At 41.7% G+C, this 27,665-nt stretch overlaps 1 protein-coding gene across 1 annotated transcript; it reads left to right on the top strand.

Moving 5' to 3' along the window:
- Window positions 1–165: 165 nt before the first annotated feature.
- On the top strand, window positions 166–27,412 carry abhd3 (abhydrolase domain containing 3, phospholipase). The gene is made up of 9 exons (XM_046852583.1): window positions 166–522; window positions 3,048–3,211; window positions 9,922–10,104; window positions 11,303–11,348; window positions 15,587–15,698; window positions 19,598–19,772; window positions 20,536–20,584; window positions 20,691–20,856; window positions 22,441–27,412. Exons 1-9 carry the CDS (start codon window positions 358–360, stop codon window positions 22,623–22,625), a joined length of 1,245 nt encoding a protein of 414 aa, XP_046708539.1. The 5' UTR covers window positions 166–357; the 3' UTR covers window positions 22,626–27,412.
- Window positions 27,413–27,665: the final 253 nt, after the last annotated feature.

The following is a 27,665-nucleotide window of genomic DNA, read 5'->3' as shown; positions in this document are numbered from 1 at the left end:
TTTCTTATAGAAAAAAACACAATTTACAGTAAAACTGTGATGCAAAGAAGAAAATACAAAAAAATTTAAATAGATGATGATTACACACACACACACACACACACACACACACACACACACACACACACACACAGTCTTCTCACCCTCAGATCTCGCGAGAGTTCGACGTTCATCCTCTAGCCACTGTACCCTGCGCTCCGTGAACGCGCACGGAGAACCGAAGCGCGCTCACGCTCGCTCGCTCGCCGGTCTCGCGCTCCAGACCTGACACACAAGAATATACCATCCTCAAAATAATCATATAATAATAACAATAATAACATTAATAACAACAACAATAATAATAACAACGTCACCATGATGTCATTGGATCTGAACCTGCACGTGCTGACGAAGGAGCTGTCGGTGTATCTGGAGAACCAGGTTCGGGTCGGTGGATTCCTCGGCTCCGGGGTCGGACTGGCGCTCGCGCTCGGCTTCGGTGCCGCCTACGCCTGCTACTACTGGACATCTGTAGCCAAGGTAACATCTGGATGATGGTGGTGATGAAGGTGGTGGTAGTCAGGATGGTGATGGTGGAGGTCATGGTGCTGATTGTGATAGTGGTGGTGGTAATGATGGTGATAATGATTTTGATGGTGATGGTTTATTACTGATAGTTATTTGTGGTTATGGTGAAGGTCATGGTGGTGATTGTGATAGTGGTGATTGTGGTAGTGGTGGACATGGTGATTGTGATGGTGGTGATGTAAATGATGGTGATGGTAATGCTGGTTATGATGCTGATGGTGGTGGTGGTGGTGCTATTTGTGGTGAGGGTGGTGGTGATTGTGATGATGGTGATGGTGGTGGTGAGGGTGATGGTGATTGTGATGGTGATGATGGTAATGATGGTGGTGGTGGTGGTGATTGTGATGGTGATGATGATAATGATGGTGATGGTGGTGGTGATTTTGTTGGTGGGGATGGTGATGATGGTGATGGTGTTGGTGATGGTGATGATGGTAATGATGGTGGTGAGGGTGGTGGTGATGATGGTAATGATGGTGATGGTGGTGGTGATTGTGATGGTGATGATGGTAATGATGGTGATGGTGGTGATGTTGGTAATGATGGTGGTGGTGGTGATGATTTTGTTTGTGGGGATGGTGATGATGGTGATGGTGGTGGTTGTGATTTTGTTGGTGGGGCTGGTGATGATGGTGATGGTGGTTGTGATTTTGTTGGTGGGGATGGTGATGATGGTGATGGTGATGGTGGTGATGTTGGTAATGATGGTGGTGGTGATGATTTTGTTGGTGGGGATGGTGATGATGGTGATGGTGGTGGTTGTGATTTTGTTGGTGGGGCTGGTGATGATGGTGATGGTGCGGATGGTGAAGGTCATGCAGCGTTTAAACAGCACACAATGGTGCCACCAGTGCTTGCAGGAGATTTTGAATGGCCTCCACACACACACACACACACACACACACACACACACACACACACACACACACACACACTCTGTCATTTTCACCTTCACTTCTACATCATTTTCCTTTAAATCCAATTGAAAGAACAGATTGCTTAGTAACAAGCGGCTGATTAGCTGAATCTGTTTATATATATTTATAATTAGGTAAATAAAGAAATATATTATAATAATGTAATTTTCATTCTAATGAATCCGTCTTACTCCATCGTGTTTTCTTTTACCTCCACCTTCCACCTTCAACCACACTTTCAAGCATAAAACTGAGTCAAACAAAACATCATTCAAATTCACACTATTCAGACATACACTATAAGTGCAAATGTATTCAGACACCCACCTTTTCCACCCATATGTGCTTCTTCCTTTAAAATGACTGCTTCACATGGGTTGGAGTGGAAGATCTCCTGACACCTTGTGGCTGGATGAATCTCTAAAAATCTCCAAAAAAATGATGGAACATCTTCCCAGAAGAGTGGAGGTTATTATGACAGAATGGGGACTACATGTGGAATTTTTAAAAAGCATAAATCTTATGCTCACGTGTCCACAAACCTAAACTATATATATATAATGCTCATCATGTTAATCATGTTAATGCAGTAAAAGCCTGCAGAGTAGGTGGAGCTGATCCTCTCAGAGACAATGGTTCCTCCTGTAGAAGCACAGGATGTGCTAAACATGTTTTAAATGTCTTTGGAATGAGATTTGCCCCAACCAATAAGAGTTCACGACGTACTGCTCCGGCTCAGTGAGTTTCTTCTAATGTCCTCAGTTCTGCACCTGCGTCACATCACGTTTATTTCCCAGTGATGGGTTAGTTATATGGCACCAGACTTCATGCAGACAATTTAAATGAACCAGACAGCAGACCCTGAACGTCTTGCACCTAGGCGAACATGCCATGTGACCGAACCATTAGTCTTTACAAAACACCAAAGGTTTGTAGACATACGATCATGCGCTTTTTGAACATCGCCTCCCAAAATCAATTTCTGGTTGCTCTTAAAACAGCCTCCACGCTTCTGGGAAGGTGTTTCACCAGATTTGTGGTGGAACCTCTTCAAAATCTATGTTAGATTGATATTTGGAGTTATCCACGTATCCACCTATCTCAAGTCCTAGATATACAGATGCAGCCTCAAAGCGTAACGCTGCCCCCACCATTCCTCACTTTGAATATGGTGTTCTTTGGGTGTCCTCTTGTATCCAAACAAAGCTTTTCGAATTACATCCAGAAAGTTACTAAACCCTTGCATTGATCAGACCAGAAAACCCCTTGAAAACCAGATTTGAGGTGATTTCATTAAACGTTTTTATTTTGTGTATATCCGATTAGCAACATTTCAATCAGCCTCAAGGACGCTAGTAAATTCAGGTCCTGATATAAGTGAAGGGGAGATTTACTGATTGGAAAGAGCCACATACGAGGGGGAAAAGTCACTTTGCAGCAGGAAATCTGTACTCAGTGAAGTTGTGAGTCGTTTACAGCGCCACCTGCAGTCCTGGAACACTCATATGTAATCTGAAACCAATGAAACTGTCTCTCTCTTTCTCTCTCTCACTTTTGTAGAAACCAACTCTTGTATCAGGAGGGAAGAAGTTCTATGAGTTTCTGAAGGAGAATTGCCCCGTGGTGACCGAGACGTACTACCCTCCTTTCTGGTGCTGGGAGAGTCGGGTACAAACTCTCCTCCGTCCGTTTGTCACCGCCAAGCCCTGGGTCTTCTACAGGAAGTAAAGATTTTCATTTGTCTACTACAGTAGTAAACGTGTTTATTATTCATGAGCCGTGAGTCATGGTGTCTGTGTCAGGAATACACACTGTGTGTCTGAATAACTCCTGTGTTAGGGGTCAGGGGTCCTTAGTGGATATAAATGTACACACACTACTGTTACATTATTATTGCTTTTAATGTAACATTACAACCAGCACAACTCAAGTGGAGAAAAAAACAAATGAAGGCCTGAATGTTGCATAATTAAGGCCTAGCTGTGTTGCATAAGTATACACACCCCTTATCTAAGACTTGACCAACTATTGGGACATCAAGATTGGTTTCAAAATAGATCAATAGATTGGTATTTGGCGTTACCCAGGATTCCCTTTATCTTTACTTCACCTCCAGTCCTAAATATACAGAAGCAGTCTCAAAGCATGATGCTGCCCCCACCAGTGGTGGACATTAAGGAAGTAAATGTAATTCGTAGGGTTTTTTTTTCGCTTATCTGTACTTTACTCAAGTATTTCAATTATTTATGAGTGAATAAAAACAACTGGTCAAACACACAGCAAGCCACCAATCAGGGTAGAGATGATTAGAGGGACAGCGCATGTAGGACGTTTTGGAGACAAGGTGAGGGAGGTGTGATTGAGATGGTTTGGACATGTGCAGAGGAGGGACATTGGGTATAACAGTAGGAGAATGCTGAGGATGGAGACACCAGGAAGGAGAAAAGAGGAAGATCAAGGAGGAGGTTTATGGATGTGGTGAGGGAAGACATGCAGGTCGTTGGTTTGAAAGAGGCAGATGGGGACAGGCGGGTGTGGAGACGGATTTTCCACTTTGGAGACTTCTAATGGGAGCTCTCAGAAATGTGTGGACTGCTCTGAGAACATGTTTCACTCATCCAGTGACGGTTGCTGAAGCAGAGTGGAGCTTCTCAAAGCTGAAACTAATCAATGGGGAAGACGTTGGGGCATGTCGTGGTTCACTCATGGAGTCATTCAGGCTAAAACCACCACTGCTGCTTAGTGTATCTACTGATCACCAACATACAGGTTAGCATCAGTTCTACATCAAGCAGAACATTTAGAGAGGAATAAATGAGGAAGAAATTCCAGACTCAAACTCACCACAACACACGTGACCTCATTTGTGCAAATATTTTGAAGTCGTTGAAAAATCTGAGCTCATTAGGAAAAGAATCTTGTGATTAAAATTACAATAGGAACATTATAGTCATTATAAATCACAGAACTTTGGATACTTAAGTACAGTTGAAGATAAATACTTTTGTACTTTTACTCAAGTGAAAGTTCAAAGGGACACTTTTACTGGAGTCATATTATACCTACTGTATCTCTGCTTTTACTCAAGTACATGCTTTATGTACCTCGTCCACCACTGGCCCCCACCATGCTTCACAATGAACTTGGTGTTCTTTGGGCATGCTCTTGTTTTTTGCACCAAAATAATCTTTCGAAATTACATCCAGAATGTCCTACCTTCAGACAAGAGCACCTCTATCGTAATGATTTGAAGTGATTTCATTGTACTTTTTGGTGAGAAAGTGCTTTTATCTAGCCACTTGACCTCATAACCCAGACTTCTTCATGTGAACAATAGAAGACAAGCAGGTAGTGATCAGGACACTCCAGATGTTTCCTTTATCTTGTTTTGCTGTAGTTCCCTCAGCATTGTTCCTGGTAACGTTTCGTCTATTTTGGAGGGAAGTCCACAGGGGGAGGTGGGAGATTCCAGTCACAATCCCAAGCTGCCACTCCTGGGCCCCTGAGCAGGGAGAGATAGCTTTCAGTTATCTCAGTTATACAGCTAAGCAACTATGGGTTAAGGGCCTTGCTTAAGGGCCTTGCTGGGATTTGACCCATGACCTTCCAGTTAGTCTAACATCTTTTTTATTGAGCTACCACTTTATTATTTAGGGGTAATTAAAACAGATCAGACATTATGTATCTCAGGTGGCAATTGGGGCCAGGGGTGTAGCTGATATTGTGATTTGAGGTAAGAGTAGGGAGCAGGTTTAGAAGTGCCTGGAGAGGTGGAGGTACGTGCTGGAGAGAAGGGGAACGAAAGTCAGTAGGAGTAAGACAGAGTACATGTGTGTGAATGAGAGGGAAGGCAGTGGAGGGGTGCAGTTGCAGGGAGAAGAGGTGGAGAAGGTGGAGGAGTTCAGATACCTGGGGTCAACAGTGCAGAGTAATGGAGAATGTGTTAGAGAGCAGAAGTGCAAGCAGAAGTGATTTGTGATAGAAGAGTATCTGTGAGAGTGAAAGGGAAAGTTTATTGGACTGTGGTGAGACCTGCTATGTTTTATGGTTTAGAGACAGTGGCATTAACTAAAAAGACAGGAGGTGGAGCTGGAGGTAGCAGAGCTGAAGATGCTGAGTGTGCCAGCGGTGAGCGAGTGGAGGGCGGAGCCAGACGGAATGAGCGGTAAGAAACACCTGCAGCTGATGAGACTAATCAGTGCGCTCTGTTTCAGTACGGTAATGCCAATAAAGAGGATAGAGACACCAAGCAGAGATGAGCAAAAGGGTCGCCGAACAGTGACTGAGCACGGGTGGGCACCAGTGAAAGACATGCCGGCCAGCGAGTGCACTCAGGCGGACGCCAGGGAAAGGCATGCTGGTCCACAAGGAAACTCGAGCGGACGCTAGACAGTGATCGCGCGCCATCCAACGGGTGAGACAGGCGGACAACGAAGAGGAAAGGCGTCCCGGACCGCGAGACTCTGGGACTGTGAGGCATGAGTACTGGAAAAGAAAGCGCCGGGGTGAAAATGAAAGTAAATAAAGAAAGCGATACTTGGTGAACGCTTTCCTGCCTCTCTTTCTTTCAGTTTGTGCCAAACCCCCAAGTCCAGAAGGTGGTGTACTCAGGGACAGGCAGCTTCTCTACCTCTCTCTCATTTCCCTTCTCCTGCTCCACCGATCTTAACAACCCACCCACCCTCTCTCCGGAGTTTGGTATCACTTTCCACAAGCTTCTGCCTGCTGAAAGCGTGCTGATCCACGAGTGATACAGGTGACACTGGAGGAAGGCGGGCCGATCCACGAGTGGCCACCAGCAATCGTCAAGATAAAAAGGCATCCTGAAACATGAGTGTGAGGTTGAGCCCCGGCGTGTGCACTGGAAAGGAAAGTGCCGGGGGTAAAACTAAAGTAAATAAAAGAAAGCTTTGCTTGGTGAACTATCGCCTGTCTATACGCGGAACCAGTAAGTGTATTACAGTGAGATTTTCATTGGGAGTGATGACGATGGACAGGATTAGAAACGGGTTTATTAGAGGAACAGTGCATGTAGGACGTTTTGGGGACAATGTGAGGGAGGTGAGATTGAGATGGTTTGGACATGTGTAGAGGAGGGACATGGGGTATATCAGTAGGAGAATGCTGAGGATGGAGACACCAGGAAGGAGGAAAAGAGGAAAACCAAGGAGCAGCCAAAAGAAGAAAAAGAAGGGTACTGTGGTATAGAGGTTTTATATTCACTATTTGTGATCAGAATTTGGTAGATGCTGCAGCCCCATGAAGTGTGTGCAATAATTTGAATATTTGGTTTTAATGGTCTCAGGTGAAGTCATGCTATGGTCCTTGTTGTTGTAGGACCCAAACAGCAAAGATGGAAAATGTGGCTTTCCACAATGTCCCCTATGAGGCCTCTTTCAATTCTGTCCTGTCACGAATATGTTACCTCTCATCGTTATAAAAGTCTGCGACCTGTTTCACGCTGTACCTGTGAGCAAGACGTTACTATGGAAACGGGAACGTATTTGAAAACGTGAGTTGGAGCTGTAAAGGTCAGTGTCAAACAGGAGGACAGGAAGTGTAGCTAAATCAGACAGGATTGGTTCTTTATGAAGAAACAAATGAAAAACACAGTAAAATTCTTTCTTTACGTATCCCAGCGATGTTGAGAAGCTGGGGTCAGTCATGATACAGCATCCTGGAGATTAGAGGGTTAGGGGCCTTGCTAAGGGGCCCCAAGCATGGCAGCTTGGCAATACAGGGGTAAAACCCCTCCGACCGCCTGATCAGTAACCCAGAGCTTTGAAAACTGTGCTTCCACTCCCCTTTATTAGCTTCATGTTCAGAAAAAGGAATATTTGTGCGTTTTGTGTGTGAGGGATTTATTTCTCCCCTTCAGATTAGCGTCTGGTTATTAAGCGGCAGATTTTAGATAATAAATTGCGAGTTCCCTTCATTTTTTTTAAGAACCTCATGATATAACAGTGGAATACGGATATTCAGGGGTTTTGATGTCTGGCCCACTGCTGAATGAACTGCTTTTGTTATTCTGATCGATGCGTCTCTGCAAGAAACTCAAAGAGGAACTGAACGTGGATATAAGCCGATCTGTGTGGAAGATCCAACTAAAGAGCTGAAGGTCATCTGGTGCTGTGAAACAAGGTCGTCTGAGTTGAAGAGAGAAACTCAAGAAAGAAACTGCTTTTGTGTGCTGCTGGTGATGTCATCTATTGTGTGTGTGTGTGTGTGTGTGTGTGTGTGTAATGGATCCTTATTCTTTACTAAGAAAAGGCAGAGTTTCAGCAGTACTGGGTTGGAAAGAATACATGATCCGCTTATCCGTGTCCATGTCTGTTTCTTGTGTCATCCTGTACACCTTCAAATAAAAACCTCTCAATAAAAAATACTTTACTGCTAATTGATTTTTTTTGTGCTCTCCAATGTGCCACTGAAGCCTGCTGACGATGCTCCTGTGCACAAAGCCAGCTCCATGAAGATCTGCTTTCCATGGGTTGGAAGTGTGTGGAAGATCTGCTATTGAACTCAACTCTATCTGAATAAGCACAAGTCTCCACAGTATATTATGCAAGTGTTTTGCAGTGAAAAGACAAACATCTCCATCTCGTGGTCTCGATCTGCACCAAAATAATCCAGAACTTATTCTTTTTTATACGATTTGTGGGAGCTGCTGCTTTGAGTGGAACAGTGAGCTCTCCTGCAGAAGTGGAATCGAAATGCTGATGTAATTAACATCTCTGCTTGCCTGTGTGTGTGAGGGAAAGAAAAAGAGAACCAGAGGCTGATCTCAAACCGTGTATTCAATGCCTGCTCTGAAATTACACACTGGTTCTGGCTTCATGCAGAGAGAGCAAACCCAATCTGATCGTCTAGCCGAGCAGACAGAATGCTGCAGAGGGCGGATCGATAGAAGCGCAGAGTTCCTGCACCTGCAGGACTTAAAGACAGAGTGCACAGAGGGTACAGAGGGCATACAGGGTACAGAGAGCAAAGAGGGTATAGAGGGTATAGAGGGTATAGAAGATACAATGGATGTAAAGGGCACAGAGGGCATAGACGGTACAGAGGGTATAAATGGCAGAGAGGGTGTTTCATTAACACACTGCTCAGAGGTGTTTGGTGAAATGTGGCAGACGGTAAAGGGCCGACGTGTGATCTATTTTTCTGCATTGTGTGATGATGCATAGTTCTGTTGATAATCTGGCTGCAGTCCAACAGTGAAGAATAAGTAAGAGATGGATGGAGAGAAGGAGAGAGAGAGAGCGCGAGAGGAGGAAGGGAGGGAGAGAAAGAGCGAGAAAGCTAGAGGGAGGGAGGAACGGAGGGAGAGAGAGAGAGAGAGCGAGATGGAGGGAGAGCGGGAGGGAGGGAGGGAGGGAGGGAGGGAAAGACTGATGATGTCAGTGCTCAGTGCAGGTTGGGCCGAGGCCATGCCAGATTGCAGTATCTCTCTCTTTCTTCCTCTCTCTCCCTCTCTCTCTCTCTCTCTCTCTTTCTCTCTCTCTTTCTCTCTCAGTGCTGACTGTCACTGTTTTCATCACTGCATAACATTTATCATTTCTGCAGTTCATTAAATTGCTCTACTTTATATTACACCCTGATCAGTGTCAATAGTGGCTTGTGATTGGTGGAAGGAGTTCAGGTGTGAATAGTGGATTGTGATTGGCTGAAGGAGTTCAGGTGTGAATAGTGGATTGTGATTGGCTGGAAGGAGTTCAGGTGTGAATAGTGGACTGTGATTGGCTGGAAGGAGTTCAGGTGTGAATAGTGGCTTGTGATTGGCTGGAAGGAGTTCAGGGTTGAATAGTGGATTGTGACTGGTGGAAGGAGTTCAGGGGTGAATAGTGGATTGTGACTGGTGGAAGGAGTTCAGGCGTGAATAGTGGATTGTGATTGGCTGGAAGGAGTTCAGGTGTGAATAGTGGCTTGTGATTGGCTGGAAGGAGTTCAGGCACACGTGAATTCTCGTCAGATTTAGGTAGCTGTGTTACTCAGTTTTGTTTTGTGATTATTGTGCTGGATGTTCAGCAAGATCAAACACTCAGATTAATAAACACATCTTTCCGAACCTTCTGAGATGCATTTAAACCCTTCAGAGATCAACAGCGATATCCTCCGTCTTTCTTTTAGCTTCTTTAATAAATGAAAATTGTCCAGAATCTGGCGGTGAAGATCGCACCTCTCCTGAATGAGTCAGTGGAAAATATGTTCACCGCAAGCTCTTCGTGTCGTCATGAAAATTAAAAAATTCAATCAGAAATTGAGATCTGGAGCTTTTCAAGGTTTTAAACAGATCAGGGTTCGGCCCAGTGTGTGAATGACAAAGCTGCTTTATGTAACACACTATTTTTGAGATGAATATCCTGATAATGAGATGAATATTTTTGTATTCTGTGTCACATATAAATGTGTGTGTGTGTGTGTGTGTGTGCTTCAGTGAACTCATCAGAGCACCAGATGGAGGTCAGATATCTCTGGACTGGTTTGATAATGAAGACAGCCTCTCTCACCCCGACTCCTCCACTCGTCCCACCGTCCTGCTTTTGCCCGGTCTGACCGGAACCAGCCGCGAGTCCTACATCCTGCACATGATCCAGCAGAGCCGAGAGCTCGGATACAGGTGGGTTTACAAATGAACTGAGAGCAAAACTGACTGAATGAATCAAAATAACGCTTCATTTTCATTACGCATTTTATATAAGCCTCGTTACATCTACGTCATTTTCTTCTCCAGTTTATCTCCAAATTCATCTTGAGCCTTGTGCCATATCTCTAAACCTCCATTCAAGATTTAGCATTTTCATTTGTCACAAAAAGTTATATTCAGAATACAACTGCAGTGAAGTGAAAACTTCTATTCATCATATTCAAGTTTCACTATACATTCAAAACTCCTCCATTAGTGAGGTCATTAGGGAATGTGTACAATCACCATCTCACTCGGGATGAAACTGGAGCTGAACTCACACCTGAACTTCCAGCCAATCACAATCCACTATACACACCTGAACTTCCAGCCAATCACAATTCACTATTCACACCTGAACTTCCAGCCAATCACAACCCACTATTCACACCTGAACTTCCAGCCAATCACAATCCACTATACACACCTGAACTTCCAGCCAATCACAATCCAATATTCACACTGATCAGGGTGTAATATAATATAAATGATAAATGTTATGCAGTGATGAAAAAGTGACAGTCAGCACTGAGAGAGAGAGAGAGAGAGAGAGAGAGAGAGAGAGAGAGAGAGAGAGAGAGAGAGAGAGAGAGAGAGGAAGAAAGAGAAGGAGAGTGAGAGAGAGAGGAAGAGAGAGAGAGAGAGAGAAAGACAGAGAGAGGAAAGAAGCAGAGAGAGAGAGAGAGAGAGGAAGAGAGAGAGAGAGAGAGACACTAAAGAACTTTTCTTTCTTTTCTTGTCACACTATAATTAACACCCAGACAGAGGGAATTGTGGGTAATGTGTTCAGGTTTAATGTCCACTCAGCACTTTGCAGTCAGTGTGTGTCTGTAGCACTTAATAGATTAATGCTCGACTTCATACTGCAGCAAAGCAACACACACACACACACACACACACACACACACACACACACAGGGCGTAAGGTTGTTACACCTTGTGCACTTTCTATAATCGGCTCATCTTTGTGGTGAACGAGTAGATGATGTGCAGATTTCAACACTGCTTTTAAAGGAAACTCCCGGAAATGGGTGTGTGTGTGTGTGTGTGTGTGTGTGTGTGTGTGTGTGTGAGTGTGTGTTTGTGTGTGGTTTGCAAACAGATGCCTGAACGCCATCTCATTGTTTTTCAGATGTGTGGTGTTTAACAACCGAGGCGTCTCTGGTGAAAAGCTGCTGGTAAGAATGCGACTTCCTGTTCTTTAGGGGAAGTGGTTACATTTTTTATATCTCGCTGCCGAACACACAGCCAAAGCCATGCGTTTATTTATCAGAAAGGGGGTGGAGTTAGTGCTAAAATATAGTGGAGCTTCTGTTACTTATGTCAAGTTTAATGATTCAGATCAAGCAGATTTTTATATGACACAAAGATAAACCCAAATAAATACAGAATACAGTTTTTAAATGATGCTTTCCAAACCTGGTCCTATGACCACAAGTAATTGCCCCCCAACCACTGCAATCAAGCGTTAGCAATGAGTCTTTCACATCGCTTTGGAGGAGGTTTTTGGTTCCACTCTTCTTTGCAGAATTGTTTTAATTCAGGAGGGTTTCAATCATAAACGGCCTGTTTAAGGTAATGCCACAACATCTCCATCGAATTTAAGTCTAAACTTTGACTACACCACTCCAAAACATTAATTTTTGTTTTTTTGAGTCATTCAGAAATCGTGTGTTTTGGATCATTGACCTGCTGCATAACCCAAGTGCGACTGAGCTCAAGGTTATGAACTGATGGCCAGTCATTCTTCAGGATTTTCTGGTAGAGTTCATGGTTGAATCAATTATAAGTCGTCCAGATCCTGAAGCTGCAAAGCATCCCCAGATCATCACACAACCACCACCATGTTTCACTGTTGGCATGAAGTTTTTAATGAAATGCTGTTAGTTTTACACCAGATGGAACAGGATGCACACCTTCCAAAACGTTCAACTTTTGTCTCATCAGTCTACAGAATATTTGCCCAAAGGTCTTGGGGATAATCATTATTTATTTATTTATTTATATATATTTGATTTATTTGATCTGCAATGTCTTTCTCCTTGAAATTCTCCCATAGAGGACAGTTTTTGCCCAGTTTCATTCTTATTGTTGAATCATGAACACTAACCTTTACTTAGGGGAAATGAGGTCTTTAAATGTTGTTCTTTATTCTTTAATAAGCTCCTGGATGAAGTATGATTGTGCTCTTGAAGTAATTTTGGTTGACGATTGTTCTAAGATTTCTCCATTTGTGGATAATGGCTCTCACAGTGGTTTGCTGGTGTCCCAAAACTTAGAAAACTAAGAAATAGCTTTGCAACCCTTTCCAGACTGATACACATCATTCACAATCGAAAAGAACCGGATTACATTTTCACATGGGGCCAGGCAATAAATCAAATCATTTAAAAACTGCATTTTGTATTTACTCTTTGTTTAATATAAAATGTGGTTCACGATCTGAATTATTTATCTGTGACAAAAAATCTGAAAGGGGCAATTACTATTTCACAGCACTTTAGAAATGACAACGTATCAGAACGAGCGTTAACGTAAATAAACCTGCACAACTATCAGAGTGTTATGTGTGTTAATAGTACACTATTAACACACATATTAACACACACTAATACTCCTGCCAGGTCCTCGGAAAGCGCCTCACAGGAGTGTTAGTGTGTGTGTTAATTTTTGTGTTCAGAGTGTATGTTACTTTGTGTGTTAGTGTGTACTAGAGAATGTGTTACAGTGTGTGTTAACAGTGTGTGTGTTAGAATGTGTGTTAGTCTTAACAGTGTGTGTTAAAGTGTGAGTTAGAATGTATATTTGTGTGTGTTGCAGTGTGTGTACAGTGTGTGTTAACAGTGTGTGTTAAGAATGTGTGTTAGTGTTAACAGTGTGTGTTAAAGTGTGAGTTAGAATGTATATTTGTGTGTGTTGCAGTGTGTTAAAGTGTGTGTTAGTGTTAACAGTGTGTGTTACAGTGTGAGTTAGAATGTATGTTGGTGTGTGTATTGTAGTGTGTGTTGCAGTGTGTGTACAGTGTGTGTTGCAGTGTGTGTACAGTGTGTGTTGCAGTGTGTTACAGTGTGTGTTGGTGGTAACAGTGTGTGTTATAGTGCGAGTTAGAATGTATGTTGGGGTCTGAGGTACAGTGTAAGTTAGAATGTATGCTGAGGTGTGTGTTGCAGTGTGTGTACAGTGTGTGTTACAGTGTTTGTTAGTGTTAACAGTGTGCATTACAGGTGTGTTAAGAGTGTTTTAGTGTTAACAGTGTGTGTTACAGTGTGTGTTACAGTGTGTGTTAGTGTTAACAGTGTGCATTACAGGTGTGTTAAGAGTGTTTTAGTGTTAACAGTGTGTTACAGTGTGTGTTACAGTGTGTGTTAGCGTTAACAGTGTGCATTACAGGTGTGTTAAGAGTGTTTTAGTGTTAACAGTGTGTTACAGTGTGTGTTACAGTGTGTGTTAGTGTTAACAGTGTGCATTACAGGTGTGTTAAGAGTGTTTTAGTGTTAACAGTGTGTGTTACAGTGTGTTACAGTGTGTGTTAGTGTTAACAGTGTGCATTACAGGTGTGTTAAGAGTGTTTTAGTGTTAACAGTGTGTGTTACAGTGTGTGTTACAGTGTGTGTTAGTGTTAACAGTGTGTATTACAGTGTGTGATAAGAGTGTGTGTTAGTGTTAACAGTGTGTGTTACAGTGTGTGTTACAGTGTGTGTTAGTGTTAACAGTGTATTACAGTGTGTGTTAAGAGTGTTTTAGTGTTAACAGTGTGTTACAGTGTGTGTTACAGTGTGTGTTAGTGTTAACAGTGTGCATTATGGTGTGTGTTAAGAGTGTTTTAGTGTTAACAGTGTGTGTTACAGTGTGTGTTACAGTGTGTGTTAGTGTTAACAGTGTGCATTACGGTGTGTGTTAAGAGTGTTTAGTGTTAACAGTGTGTGTTACAGTGTGTGTTACAGTGTTTGTTAGTGTTAACAGTGTGCATTACAGGTGTGTTAAGAGTGTTTTAGTGTTAACAGTGTGTGTTACAGTGTGTGTTACAGTGTGTGTTAGTGTTAACAGTGTGCATTATGGTGTGTGTTAAGAGTGTTTTAGTGTTAACAGTGTGTTACAGTGTGTACAGTGTGTGTTAGTGTTAACAGTGTGCATTACGTGTGTGTTAAGAGTGTTTTAGTGTTAACAGTGTGTGTTACAGTGTGTGTTACAGTGTTTGTTAGTGTTAACAGTGTGCATTACAGGTGTGTTAAGAGTGTTTTAGTGTTAACAGTGTGTGTTACAGTGTGTGTTAGTGTTAACAGTGTGCATTATGGTGTGTGTTAAGAGTGTTTTAGTGTTAACAGTGTGTGTTACAGTGTGTGTTACAGTGTGTGTTAGTGTTAACAGTGTGCATTACGGTGTGTGTTAAGAGTGTTTTAGTGTTAACAGTGTGTGTTACAGTGTGTGTTACAGTGTTTGTTAGTGTTAACAGTGTGCATTACAGGTGTGTTAAGAGTGTTTTAGTGTTAACAGTGTGTGTTACAGTGTGTATTACAGCATGTGTTAGTTTTAACAGTGTATTACAGTGCGAGTTAGAATGTGTGATTTAGATGCAGTGTGTGTACAGTGTGTGTTAAAGTGTGTTGGTGTGTGTTCAATTGTGCTTTTCACAACAGACATTGTCTCAAAGCAGCTTTACAGAATTGAACAGTTAAGGTGAATGGTGTGTATTTATCCCTGATGATGAAGCCTGGGGGCGACTGTGAAAAAACTCCCTCAGATTGATGAAGAAGAAAACTTGAGAGGAACCAGATTTGAAAGGGGAACCCGTCCTCAATTGATATCAAGAGTGTAATTATAGTCTTTAACAATACAGAACTAACATGAGCACTGAAGTGTGTGATGTTCTTTCTACAGTCTTATACAGTCATTTCACATTATGGAACCAGGAGCTACTGTGCAACTCATGATGTTCATGATATTAACAGCACAAGTTGATAATGTGCATGTGATCAGATGTTCTGGAGCACAAGGTTATGATGTGATGTGTGTTATGTGTAGAACTCGCTAAAAAGATACGTCTTTAATCTGCACTTAAACTGAGAGAGTGTGTCTGAGCACCGAACACTGTCAGGAAGACTATTCCAGAGTTTAGGAGCTAAATGTGAGAATGCAGTGTGGTACTATGTTTGTTAGTGTGCATTAACAGTGTGTGGTGATATTGTGTGTTACAGTGTGTTTTACCGTGTGTGTTTGTGTACAGTGTGTGTAAGAGATTGTGTTACAGTGTGTGTTATGGAGTGTGACAGGTGTGTGAGTGACGGAGACAAGTCAGGCCCATATTTCCTGCAGAAATGTTATAATCCCAGTGGGAGTGTTTAACTTTGAAACTGAGGTCAGTAGTGTGTGTGTGTGTGTGTGTGTGTGTGTGTGTGTGTGTGTGTGTGTGTTTTAGACTCCTCGGACGTACTGTGCAGCGAACACAGAGGATCTGGAGATGGTGATTGAACATGTCAGTAAGACTTATCCATCGTCTCCCATCACTGCTGCTGGAGTCTCCATGGGGGTAAAGATACACACACACACACACACACACACACACACACACACACACACACACACACACACACACACTAATACATAAATACACACACAGAAATTCATACAACACACACACACACACACACACACACACACACACACACACAAATACATAAATACACACACAGAAATTCATACAACACACACACACACACACACACACACACACACACACACACACACCACACACACACACACACACACACATACACAAATACACACTCACACAAACACATTAACACACACACACACACACACACACACACACACACACACACACACACATAAAGCTTTGCTGAAATATATAGCTGTGTATAATCAGCATAGCAATGGAAGCAAATACCATGTTTATGCATAATTTCACCCAGAGGCAGCAGATATAAAGAGAAAAGCAGAGGGCCTAAGACAGATCCTTGCGGAACACCAAACTTTACCTCAGAGAGTGTGGAGAACTCACCATTTACATCAACAAACTGATAGCGATCAGTCAAATAAGACCTGGACCAAGAGAGAGCTGTTCCCTTTATTCCAACAACGTTCTCCAGTCCAGCAAGCAGGAGGTTATGAACAATGGTGTGAAAAACTGCACTGAGGTCGAGCAAAACAAGTAAAGAGACAAAACCCTGATCAGAGGCCAATAACAGGTCATTTACCACCTTAACTAGCGCCGTCTCTGTGCTATGATGAGGCCGAAATCCTGACTGATACATTTCATAGATGTTATTCCTCAGTAGATGTGAGCAGAACTGCTGTGCTACAACCTTTCTAAAATCTTGGAGATAAAGAGCAGGGTTGATATTGGTCTGTAGTTGGACAGCTGACAGGGTGAAGGTCAGGTTTCTTAATTAGGGGGTTGATAACTGCAGTTTGAAGGATTTAGGTACAAAACCAGTGCTAATGGAAGAGTTAATTATTTTCAGTTTCCTCTGGAATGATCTGTTTGAGGAAACTTGTAGGCGAGGGATTGAGAATGCAGGTTGATGATTTTGATGAGGTAATTAATGAAATAAAGTCTTTCTCTTAAATAGGAGTAGAACTTTGTAATTGATTGTCTGTTATAATTACACTGCTGTCTACAGGGTTACTTATAAAAAAAGTTTGGATTAATTTTAATCCTCTGGATTTCTTGGCTGATGTTTTCAACTTTATTATTTTAAAAAGTACATGAAATCACATTGATTCTACACATTCATTGGCCCAGTCGAGCTCTGCAGGGTCAGACAGAGATCCCATATTAGGCAGCAAGTGCACTATAATGAGGAGATGTAGTGCAGCTCTATAGGGAACAAGGCTATGCATCCCAAATTAGACATCCTTAAGCACTTACATTGTGGGTGTGAAGTCCATTATATCATCTATCTAGTGCACTTCATTAGGGAATAGGGATCAGAAGATGGAGCATGCTGAAGATTTTGAAACCTGCCATTTCTGACAGCAAGACGTGCTTTATGTACTAAGATTCCTCAGGTTTCCCAGGTTCTTAAAGTTCTCCAGTTTTCCAGGTTCTTAGTGTTTCCCAGCTTTCCCAGGTTTTTACAATTCTTCAGGTTCTCCAGGTTTCCCAGGTTCCCTATTTTCTCCAAGTACTCCAGGGTCACTAGGTTCCTCAGATTCTTTAGGGTTTCCATGTTGCTCAGTTTCTCCAGGTTCTTTAGTTTCTTCATGGTTTCCATGTTCCTCAGTTTCTCCAGGTTCTTCAGGTTCTGGTTCTCCAGTTTTCTTTAGCTTTTCCATGTTCCCCAGATTTTCCAGATTCTTTAGGTTTTTCAACTTTTCCAGCGTCCCAGGTTCTCTGGGTTCACCAGGTTTTCTGACACCCTGCATTAAACTAATCGAGTGTATATTTAATCCCACACACCTCCACATTTCACCTTCTGTGACAGCACAGCAGAAATGTTTCTGCACCTGTGTACACATTTTGCTGTCCTCATTTATTCCCTCCTCCTCCACCTCGTCCCCACGTCATCATACTGAATGAAGTATGACATTTGTATCTGCAAAATCAGAATCTGAGCTTGCAGGACTGAAGAGCTGGCCTGCATTCTGTCTCGAACAAGAAACCACACACACACACACACACACACACACACACACACACACACACACACACACACACAGACAAGTACACATTAACTGCAGAGCGTCCATCAAAGCATCGACCTTCATCAACTGATTGATTGGTTCACCAGTAGACCATCAGTGGGGTTAAGGCCAGGACTCTGGGATGTGTGAAAATAATTCCTCAGGCTCTCAAACCTTATCCTGGAGTTAATAGAATTTTTCCTCCCTTTACTGCAGGATGAGGCCTGGAGGAATCATCCTGTGATGTCATAACCTGCTCATGCAGAAGAACAGGTCCCAGTCCTAGTAATAGGTGCCAGCTCTTTCCTGGTTTAAACTCCGAATGGCCTGCGGGAAGAAGCTCCTCCTCATTATCTCTGTGTTCGCTTTCAAGGAGTGTAAGCCCTTCCGTGAACGTAACAGAGAAAAGAGTCCATTGTTGGGATGGCTGAGGTCCTTCACAATCTTCCTGGCCCTGTTCCGGCACTGCATGCTTTAGATGTCCTGCGGTTCAGGGAGTTCGGTGTGGATGGTACGTTCAGCTGACCGCACCATCCTCTGGAGGGCTCACCTGTCCTGCATGGTGCTGTTCCCGAACCAGGAAGTGATGCTACCAGTCAGGACGTTCTCAATGGTGCAGGTGTAAGTCTTTAGCACCTGAGGGAGTTGTTTAAAGTCACTTAAACATGATCAAATAGTTGACAAGACAGGTCCTGTGTGATGTGAACACCTAGGTACTGGAAACTGTCCACTCTCTCCACTGGGGTCCCGTTAATGTTTAGCGGTTGGTGCTGTAGTTTACTATTAACTTCTTAGTCTTGCTGATGTTCAGGAGAAGATTGTTCTCCTGGCACAATTTCTCCAGGTTTTTATTCTCCTGTAGGTAGGCCATCTCATCGTTGTTGGAAATCAGGCCCACCACAACAGTGTCGTCAGCAAACTTAATGATGTTTGTGGAGTTAAAAGTGGCCACGCAGTCATATGTGTACAGTACAGCAGGGGGCTCAAAACACAACCCTGAGGATCTCCAGTGCTGAGGGTGAGGGTGGATGAGGTGTGTTTGCCCACTCATACAGTTTGTGGTCTATCAGTCAGGAAGTTGTATAGCCATTGACACAGGGGTGGGCTGAGTCCCAGGACCTCCAAATTATAGGTGAGTGTAGAGTGAATTATGGTGTTAAATGCTGAACTGTAGTCCACAAAGAGCATTTGTGCACAATTCCCTTTCCTGCAGTCCAGGTGGCTCATCGTTGTGTGGAGAAGATGAACAATGCTGTCCTTAGTAGAGCGGTTCGGTATGCGAACTGTAGAGGATCCAGTGTGTCTGGTAGTGGTGTAGTGACGGAGTCTCTGACCAGTCCTTTAAAGCACTTGTCCCTGTTTGGTACAGGAAAAATAGTTTACTGTTTGAAGCATGAGTGGACAACAGACTGCTTCAGGGAGAGGTTGAATGTCTTGGTGAACACCGGTGCTCGCTGATCAGAGCAGGCTTTACAACCTGACCTTTGATGCCATCTGGTCCTGCTGCCTTCCTGGTATTCACTCTTTTGAATGCCCTCCTCAAGTCATACTCTGAGATGGTGAGCCACTGAAGCAACCCGAGGTCACAGCTCTGCACACAAGCACACAAAGCAATGAAAACTATTCTCGAATGGTTTTAATGGTTCACAGCTGATGGTTTGTAAAGATATTTGTAGTGGAACACATTTGAATGTCCACAGAATTCAGGCTACTCCCTTTTCCTAGAGCTGAGTTTGAAGGCCTGGCTTTGCCATGGTGATAACTTTATCAACATTTCTCTGCAGGATGATGCTGGCGAACTATCTGGGTCGTAAAGGTCACGCTACGTGCCTGAGAGGCGTCGTGGTGTTCTCGGCCGGCTGGGACGTGTTTGAGTGCACTGCTTCACTGGAAAAACCTCTCGACCGCTTTCTTTTCAACTCTTACCTCACCAGCTGCCTTCAGGCCTCCGTACACCGGTACACCATGACACGCATGATCAAACTAGCCTAGCCTAGCTTTCTACGAGCAGGAATATCCATGATTGGACTATGGGACTTCACTCCCTTCTCAAAGCCCTAATTTAATTGCAATTCTTTTGATTCTTGAATGAAACCACAGCCCGCAGACCCCCACATTTGAACGCTCCTCTAAACAGTGCAATTTTTGAAAATTGTATTGTCATATTACACCTGTATTTGATCATAAAGTTTGGCTTTCATATTAAAATGTCCCTTAGTTATTAATAGAGGTCGAGGCACCAATAGTTAATCACTGGAACTATCGGCTATCTGCAGAAATCCATACCAGTAGTTTTTCCGGCTTCAAGTCCACCGTCATTACGAGAGCGACCTCTAGAGGCGAATCAGTAATGCCACATGCTGGTTGTTTTTAGACGGGATGGCGTGCTGCATGGAGAGCGCCATATTATATTTAGAATTTATTCATTATATAATTACGTTTGTATTTAATATATTTATATTTATTTATCTAATTTTAATGATTCAGTACTTTTATTTATTTATTTTTGTAATAAAGCTCAGTGCTATTTTACATGGTGTTATTTTTTTTTTATCCAGTATAGATTCAGTTGATTAATCGGTTATTGGCAAGTACAATTGCTGTTACAGACCGACCCCAATCAAAAAAAGAAAAAAGTGATGTGGCCCCTACAGAAAAATTTTAACATATAAACAATAGAAAGGTTATTATATTTGTGCTAAAAATTGTATTTTTCTACAGACACAGGCCGGTTCTCGAAAGGAACTATGATATAGACCATGTGATGAAGGTAAAACCTGCGTTTTTATTTTCAAATCATATTGCCAAATAATCAACCACTTTCTATGCTTATTATTATTGTTGTTATTTCATTCTTCTTTAAAATTTAATTTCAGGCCAAAACCATCCGCGAGTTCGACGAGCGTTTCACCTCGAAAATGTTCGGCTACCCGACAAACGACGATTACTACCTAGATGCGAGCCCCATCCACAAGCTGAAGTCCGTGCAGGTCCCCATGTTGTGTCTGAACGCAGCGGATGACGTTTTTTCGCCAAATCATGGTGAGGCAATGTGGACAGATCTTACGTTTGAAGATAAAATGCAAGCTCGTTCCTCTGCCAGCATTGGTTCGAATTCTCAACCCTGATTGGTCGAAGCTCAGGCTCGTATTAACAAGCTTGATATGTTATTGATTTTATGAGCAAGAGCTCATACACACAGAGCCACTCCACATGAAGGGATTCAAATGATGGAATTGTTCACGTGGTGTTGTTTTTCTGTAAGGAGGCATTTATACGACGTATACAAAATGGACTCTGAAATGAGAAGGTCCAGTGTCAGGGGGTCAGGTGACCTACTAAAGTCATAACTCCGTCTCCAGAGGCGTGTACAGTAAACATTACACATGATGCTGTATGTACCTCCTTACTAACCCTGGACACAAAAGACCACGTGACCATGTTTCCATCGGACCACAGTCCAATCCGTCATGTAAGGAGGGTTTAGATGGATGCAGTTGCAGTAAAAGGCGTGTTTATGATCTGAATCATGAGGCAGGTTCAAGGTCATGAAACAGGCAACAGATCAGAAGCTCAACACAGGGCTAAAGTCTGAACAGGAAACGCGAGTCAGAAACATCATAGCAAACCTAAAGGAAAGACAGTGAGCGTAGACTTTGCGAGGAACGAACATACAGGGTATAAATACAACCCCGGTTCCAAAAGGACGCTCTGTAAAATGTAAATAAAAACAGAATGCAAATCTTATAAACCTCATAAAAGAACATAGAAAACATATCAAATGTTGAAAATGTACAATTTTAAGGAATAAATAACGTCATTTTGATTTTGATGCCTGCAACACGTCTCAACAAAGTTAAGACGGGGCAACAAAAGTCTGTAAAAAGCAGTTGGAGAAACATTTTACCCATAATGAGGTAAATTGCCAGCAGGTCAGTTAGATGATTGGTATAAATAGTGTATCTCCCAAAGGCAGAGTCTCTCAGAAGATGGGCAGAGCTTCAGCAATCTGTGAAAGACTGTGTCTACAAATGATATAAAGGTTTTTGAGCGATGAATGCTTCTATCTGGAAAATCCATTTTGTCAGTGAAGGCCTTGTATATATGATTTTGAAGAGTCCAGGTGCTGAACTGGTCTGCCTGCAGTCTAGACCTTTCAACAATTAAAAACATTTGGTGCATTATGAAACAAAAAACACAACAAAGGAAACCCAGAACTGTTGAGCAGCTAGAATCCTGTATCAGATACATACGGGACAACATTCCTCTCCCAAAACTTGGTCTCCTCAGTTTTCAGAAGACGTAAAGCTACACATGGTAAACATGTCCCAGCTTTTTTAAGACCTGTTGCAACCATCAAATTCAAAATGAGCTTATTTTTTCTTTCAAATCCTACATATTCTCAGTTTAAATATTTGATGTTTTTTTGTTTTTTTGATTGAGAGATAATGATATGTGAGGCTAGTCTGAGATAAAGCATTAGCTCTTTTCTGAAGTTGGGATATAAAGGGAATAAAGCACCTGAGGGCATTTATTTATGGGAAAATAATCAAATTTGGGTTGTCGACGCAATTCTGCTTAATTTGGATCACTAATTTCTTGCGCACATGTGTGTGTGTCTCACAGCCATCCCTGTCGAGGCGGTGAAGCAAAACCCCAATCTAGCACTCATTATCACATGCCACGGCGGCCATATTGGATTTTTGGAGGGCTTCTGGCCACGACGCAGCACCTACATGGACCGAGTTTTCCAGCAGTTTGTTAAAGCGATTGTTGAAAAAGGCAGTGTGCTAATGGACCTAGGGAGCTAGAGACCACCTGCTCGCCAACAGCGCCCCCTACACCCAGGAGCAAAAACAACAACTACAGGATCAATACTTTCCGATCGAGACCTTGGCTCATGGCTTCTGATCGCTCGGCCTGTTCATCCATCCTTCACTATTTATGTAGTTTAGATATAAATAGATCTGTGGCCCTGTGTGTGTGTGTGTGTGTGTGTGTGTGTGTGTGTGTGTGTGTGTGTGTGTGTGTGTGTCAACTCTTAATTCAGTTTGAGAGAACATTGCGTTTTCATTATACTGTGTATATTTTAAGTGCGCTCTTTTGACCAATGGATCAACTGGAAATGAAATCTGCTATTCCTGTAATCGTCCACTCGGCTTCCGCGTTGTTTTCTTCAAACCGCAAGCAGAACATTTCTCACTTCCTGGTTCTGATTTCTCCTGTAACGCGGAATGCAGAACATGTCAAACAACACCTCAACGCCAATCGGGGATAAACAACGTAAAAACCTTAAAAACGTCCTAATCCTGGATGCTTCATAAATGCGGTCTCTCTGGTGATTAATTAGTGAACAAACAAACAAATAATTACTTCACAATTCACTTCAATTCATTGGTTATATTATATTCATAATATTCTAAATAAAACACTCAAATGGCTCCATGATATTTATAGTTTAAATATGTAAACAAGGTAAATATGCACATAATATTAATCATTTCTTCTTTAATTAAATTCTAATCAAATTCCGAATTTTATTTGTCAATTAATCATTTATTTAAAAATCAATTTCTAAAATGATACATTTATTTTTGAAACATGAAAATAAAATCAAGAAAAATGTAATTAAATTGTACAATGAAATAGATTGTATGATCCTATAAAATTGTGAAAAATTAAAAATAAGTATAAAAAAAGGACTGGGATTATTACAAAATAATAAAGAAATAAAATTGGCATGATGTATAACCATATACATTTTCTGCGTAAATAGTTTTCCATTCAAAATCCTTTGAATCCAGTGATAGAATGATTGATTTTATTTACTTTTTCATGACTGCAGCTTTACTGGAGCAGAAATCCCTAAGAGTTCCATCCGTGGAACCGCTGAACCTCGATCTTAAGAACATTCTGAGGAAAATATCTAGAAATGTGACACTTTGTCATTTATTATTTACTGCATAAAACCTCCCTCTCAACACTTACACCTTACAAACTTGGTCCAGGAGATTAGTTTCTAAATAAAGCTGGTCCATGGCGTACAAAACATTGGAGACCCCTGTTCTAGAACATCTGAGATGTTTTGGATTATTGGTTCTGAATATATTCCTTTTGAGAAAACTAGTTTAATACACCTAACCACAGATTGGTATGAGCTTCTTTTTGAACATCCCATTCCACATTGAGTCCCCCATTTGCTGTTATAATAAGTTTTACTCTTCTTGGAAGATGTTTCACCAGATTTAGTGGAGATTCATTCAGCCACAAGGTATTGACACCCAGTTACTCGATAGGGTTGGAGCTCTATAGCAAGAGTTCTTCCACTCTAAAACAATGGAAAGCAGATCTTCATGGAGCTTGATTTGTGTGTCTCCTAGTTCAAGCGTAGGGAAACTTTGGTAGCATATTCCAAAGGTGTCGTGAACAATTGTGTAGTGAAGATACTCATACGGCTGGAACGGTCGGGTTTCTCAGTACTTTTCGAAATACAGTGTATAGTGTTAGACCAGAAAAGGAGGAATTCGACTGCTGAATTGTTCCTGCTGAAGTGTCTCGCCTTTAACACGCTTGTCTGCTTGTCCCATTACTGTCTCAAATGAAATTAGCCACCATTCCTCCATCTCGCCGTCTCCTGTCCTTTCTTTAATTCGATCCTCAGTGTAGTTGTGAGGTGATTAGGGTTTAGATACCTACCTGGTCTCAGTGACTAATAAAACCAGACACACACATGGATCAGGTGCACGTTGTCGGGAACAGTCCCTCACAGCAGTCCTGATGATACGCTAAACCAGGCGACTGATACGATTGTTTTTTAGAATCCAAAACAAAAAACTAGATATAAAAATAAGAATTCAACAACTTTTTGCCAAAAGATCGCGATCACTGAACACCTTTTTGTGAAACAGACTAGCCAATGTGTTACAAACGGGATTACTAAGGCTACTACTTATTCTTATTAATTAGCATTAAATATAGCTAGCTGGCTAGCATTGCACTAAAAGTTTGTCATCGGACATGAATATGTAGCTAATTTGCTGCCTTGCTAGTTTACGTTACCTTAAAAGCTGAAAATATCTAATTAAATCAAATCCGGATTGGGGGTTTGATGTGAACGCTTTCATTATACCGTATGTTTTGACACAAAGGATTAATTTCCTGTTTAGTGTTTTATCCCTCGAAGTCGAACGTACGTGTCGCGCAGTGAAAAGAAAACAGAACCGATCTGATTTGAGATTTTTGAGTGTGAACGTAACGTTTGTGCGTTTTCATTGTAACTGAAGTAAATGTTTCCAGTTTTTCCCTTTGAGAAATTTACAGTCGACCCTGAAGATCTCAACTTTAAACGTTCACGCCATCCTTCACGGAGAGAGAGAGAGAGAGAGCGATCTGAAATCAGCTCCAGAGACGCTCAGGGTTATTAGATCTCCGAGCGATTTGTCAGTGTGGATCGTTTCCCTGCTCTTTAAACCAGTTATTTCTGTTTCGTCGCCTGCACGTCTTCGCTTCATCACTTCGTTTCTTCTGTAGTTCAGATCACAGGATCTGAATTCTCTCGAATGAAACTGAATCCGCAGCTCCAGATCACTTCAGATCACAGGAACCTTCTCAGGTCTGGTAGATGGATTCACCTTTTTCCTGTTTTTCTTCATTTCCTTTAGTATTCTTCTCAATCTCTTCTCCTTTTTCTCTTCTACCTTTTTAACTGATCCAGTGTCCTCGCCATTACTTCCATGTCTCTTATTTTCAATGGGTCCTAGTTTTCTCCTCAGTTTTTCTCGATTTTCTCCTGTCTGGACTTCCTGACTTCTACTTATATTACACCACATATTTTTTATATATATATTTTTTTCTCATCTCTTTCTTCCAGCAGCATTTCTCATTTCATCTTCTCCATCTCTCTTCTCAGTCTCGTTTCCACTTCTGTTCTCCATCTAATTTTTATTTCATCTCCAGCTTTTCTACAATTTATCTTTGGTTCTCCATTTCTTGGCCATTTCTTCTTTGTTTCCTCTCCACTTCTTTTCCATTTCATTTCTCCTTTTCATCTCCATCTCATCTACATTTATCTTAATTTCTTCTCCACTTCTTCTCTATTCACTCTTTATTTAATCTCCATCTCTTCTCCATTTACTTTTTTCTTCCTCAACATTAATTTTTAATCTTCATCTCTTTTCCATTTCATTTGATCTCAATTTCTTCTCCGTCTCATCTCAATCCCTTTTCCATGTCTCTGCAGCTTCTCAGCCCTCAGGGACGAATAAAAAACCAACATAAAAACCACAGATCGTTTCTGTTTGCTCTGCATGCACTTCTCCTCGTAAACTCTCTTAAAAAAAAAAGAAAAATGTACAGTTATAGTAGAAGTAAAAAAAAAAAGAAAATAGCCATGGATGAACTCTTTCATCGGTCGGTTTCTACCTCGAAATGGTTTTAAAGCAGAATTCAGTCACGTATCAGTTGCTCAGTTCATCATTTACACCGAACTGCACTGATGGCCGTGATTTCACTGTAGAGAAAAAAAACAAGATGGCGGCATTTTTCTAGCTAGTATGATGCTAACCGCAAATTATCTGCTTTTGAAGAAAAAGAAAAAAAACACTGTAAAGACATTTTATATCTCGCACAATTGGAGTACGCAGCAATCGTGATGAACGTGAGAACGAAAAAAGGTTTAACATCACTTACTTACTGTTTCTGACTGAACGTGTTGCGCTAATCTTTTCCGTTATGAAACGTGATGTTCAGTTTTACTTTTACTACTGTTACATAGCAACCATTCTGACTGACTCAGTCACAACCTTAGGACAAATGTATATGGACACCTGACTATAAGATTTAGCTTCTTCTGTGAACACTCCATTCTGCATCATTCCTGTTATAAGTACTTCCACTCTTCTGGGAAGATGTTCCATTAGATATTGTGGAGATTTGAAGCTCATTTAGGTACAAGGGTGTTAAAAGTCAGGTACCAATGGAGGTGAGATAAAGTGAGGAGGCTTCTAGGGTGTATACAGCATTTATATTTAGTTATTCAATAGGGTTGGAGCTCTATAGCAGGAGATCTTCAAACCCATGGAAAGCAGATCTTCATGTAGCTTGATTTTTGTGTAAGATTTTATCCAAGGACAATTGTGTACCTCTAACTTTAGGAAAAGACCAGTTATGGTTGGAAAAAGGCAGGTGTCCCAATACTTTTGTCCGATATAGTGTAGGAAATGATGTGACTCTGGGAGGAAACCTGAAGTGGACGAGTGCGCTTTATACAACAGTGCTGGAACGCAAACTTGGTGCTTTTCGGGTTCATTTCATGACAGCGTTTTGATTCCACACGATGTACATGAAGGACCACATCGACCTCGAGCTATTGACTGCAGGTCCGACGGAGAAAAAAAACACATAATCCATGCCATAATTCACAGCACAACGGACTTTTATTTTTCACCAAGTGTTGTGTTTTTCTTTTCTACATTTGTAAAACGACGGTTTTATTTGTTTAAATGTTCAGCAATAAGGAGAATTGTGGATGTAGATGAAGCACATGTGCAGGAAGAAGAGTGCATTTGCTGTCTTGAATAAATGATGGAATTAAAACGTGTATTCTGGGTCCGTCTTTATTCGGCATCATCTGAAATACTGTGAGGAGGAAAAACTACGACTGCATTTTAGTGCCACATAAAAAATTAAGATTACGAGAATAAAGTTGGAATATTTTGAGAATAAAGTCGTAGCAATGAGATAAAAGTTTATCATATATATAGAAAAACATGATTTACTTCATGCGGTCAGATTTTTGTGACAAGTTTGTTTGAAACGCCGCCTAGTAGAGCCAGGCTGAGGAGACATCCAAG

Source organism: Silurus meridionalis, chromosome 6 (assembly GCF_014805685.1).
Source record: "Silurus meridionalis isolate SWU-2019-XX chromosome 6, ASM1480568v1, whole genome shotgun sequence".
NCBI classification, from domain to species: Eukaryota; Metazoa; Chordata; class Actinopteri; order Siluriformes; family Siluridae; genus Silurus; species Silurus meridionalis.
The sequence above is the reverse complement of the archived record's forward strand: the minus strand, read 5'-3'. Positions and strand labels throughout refer to the sequence as shown.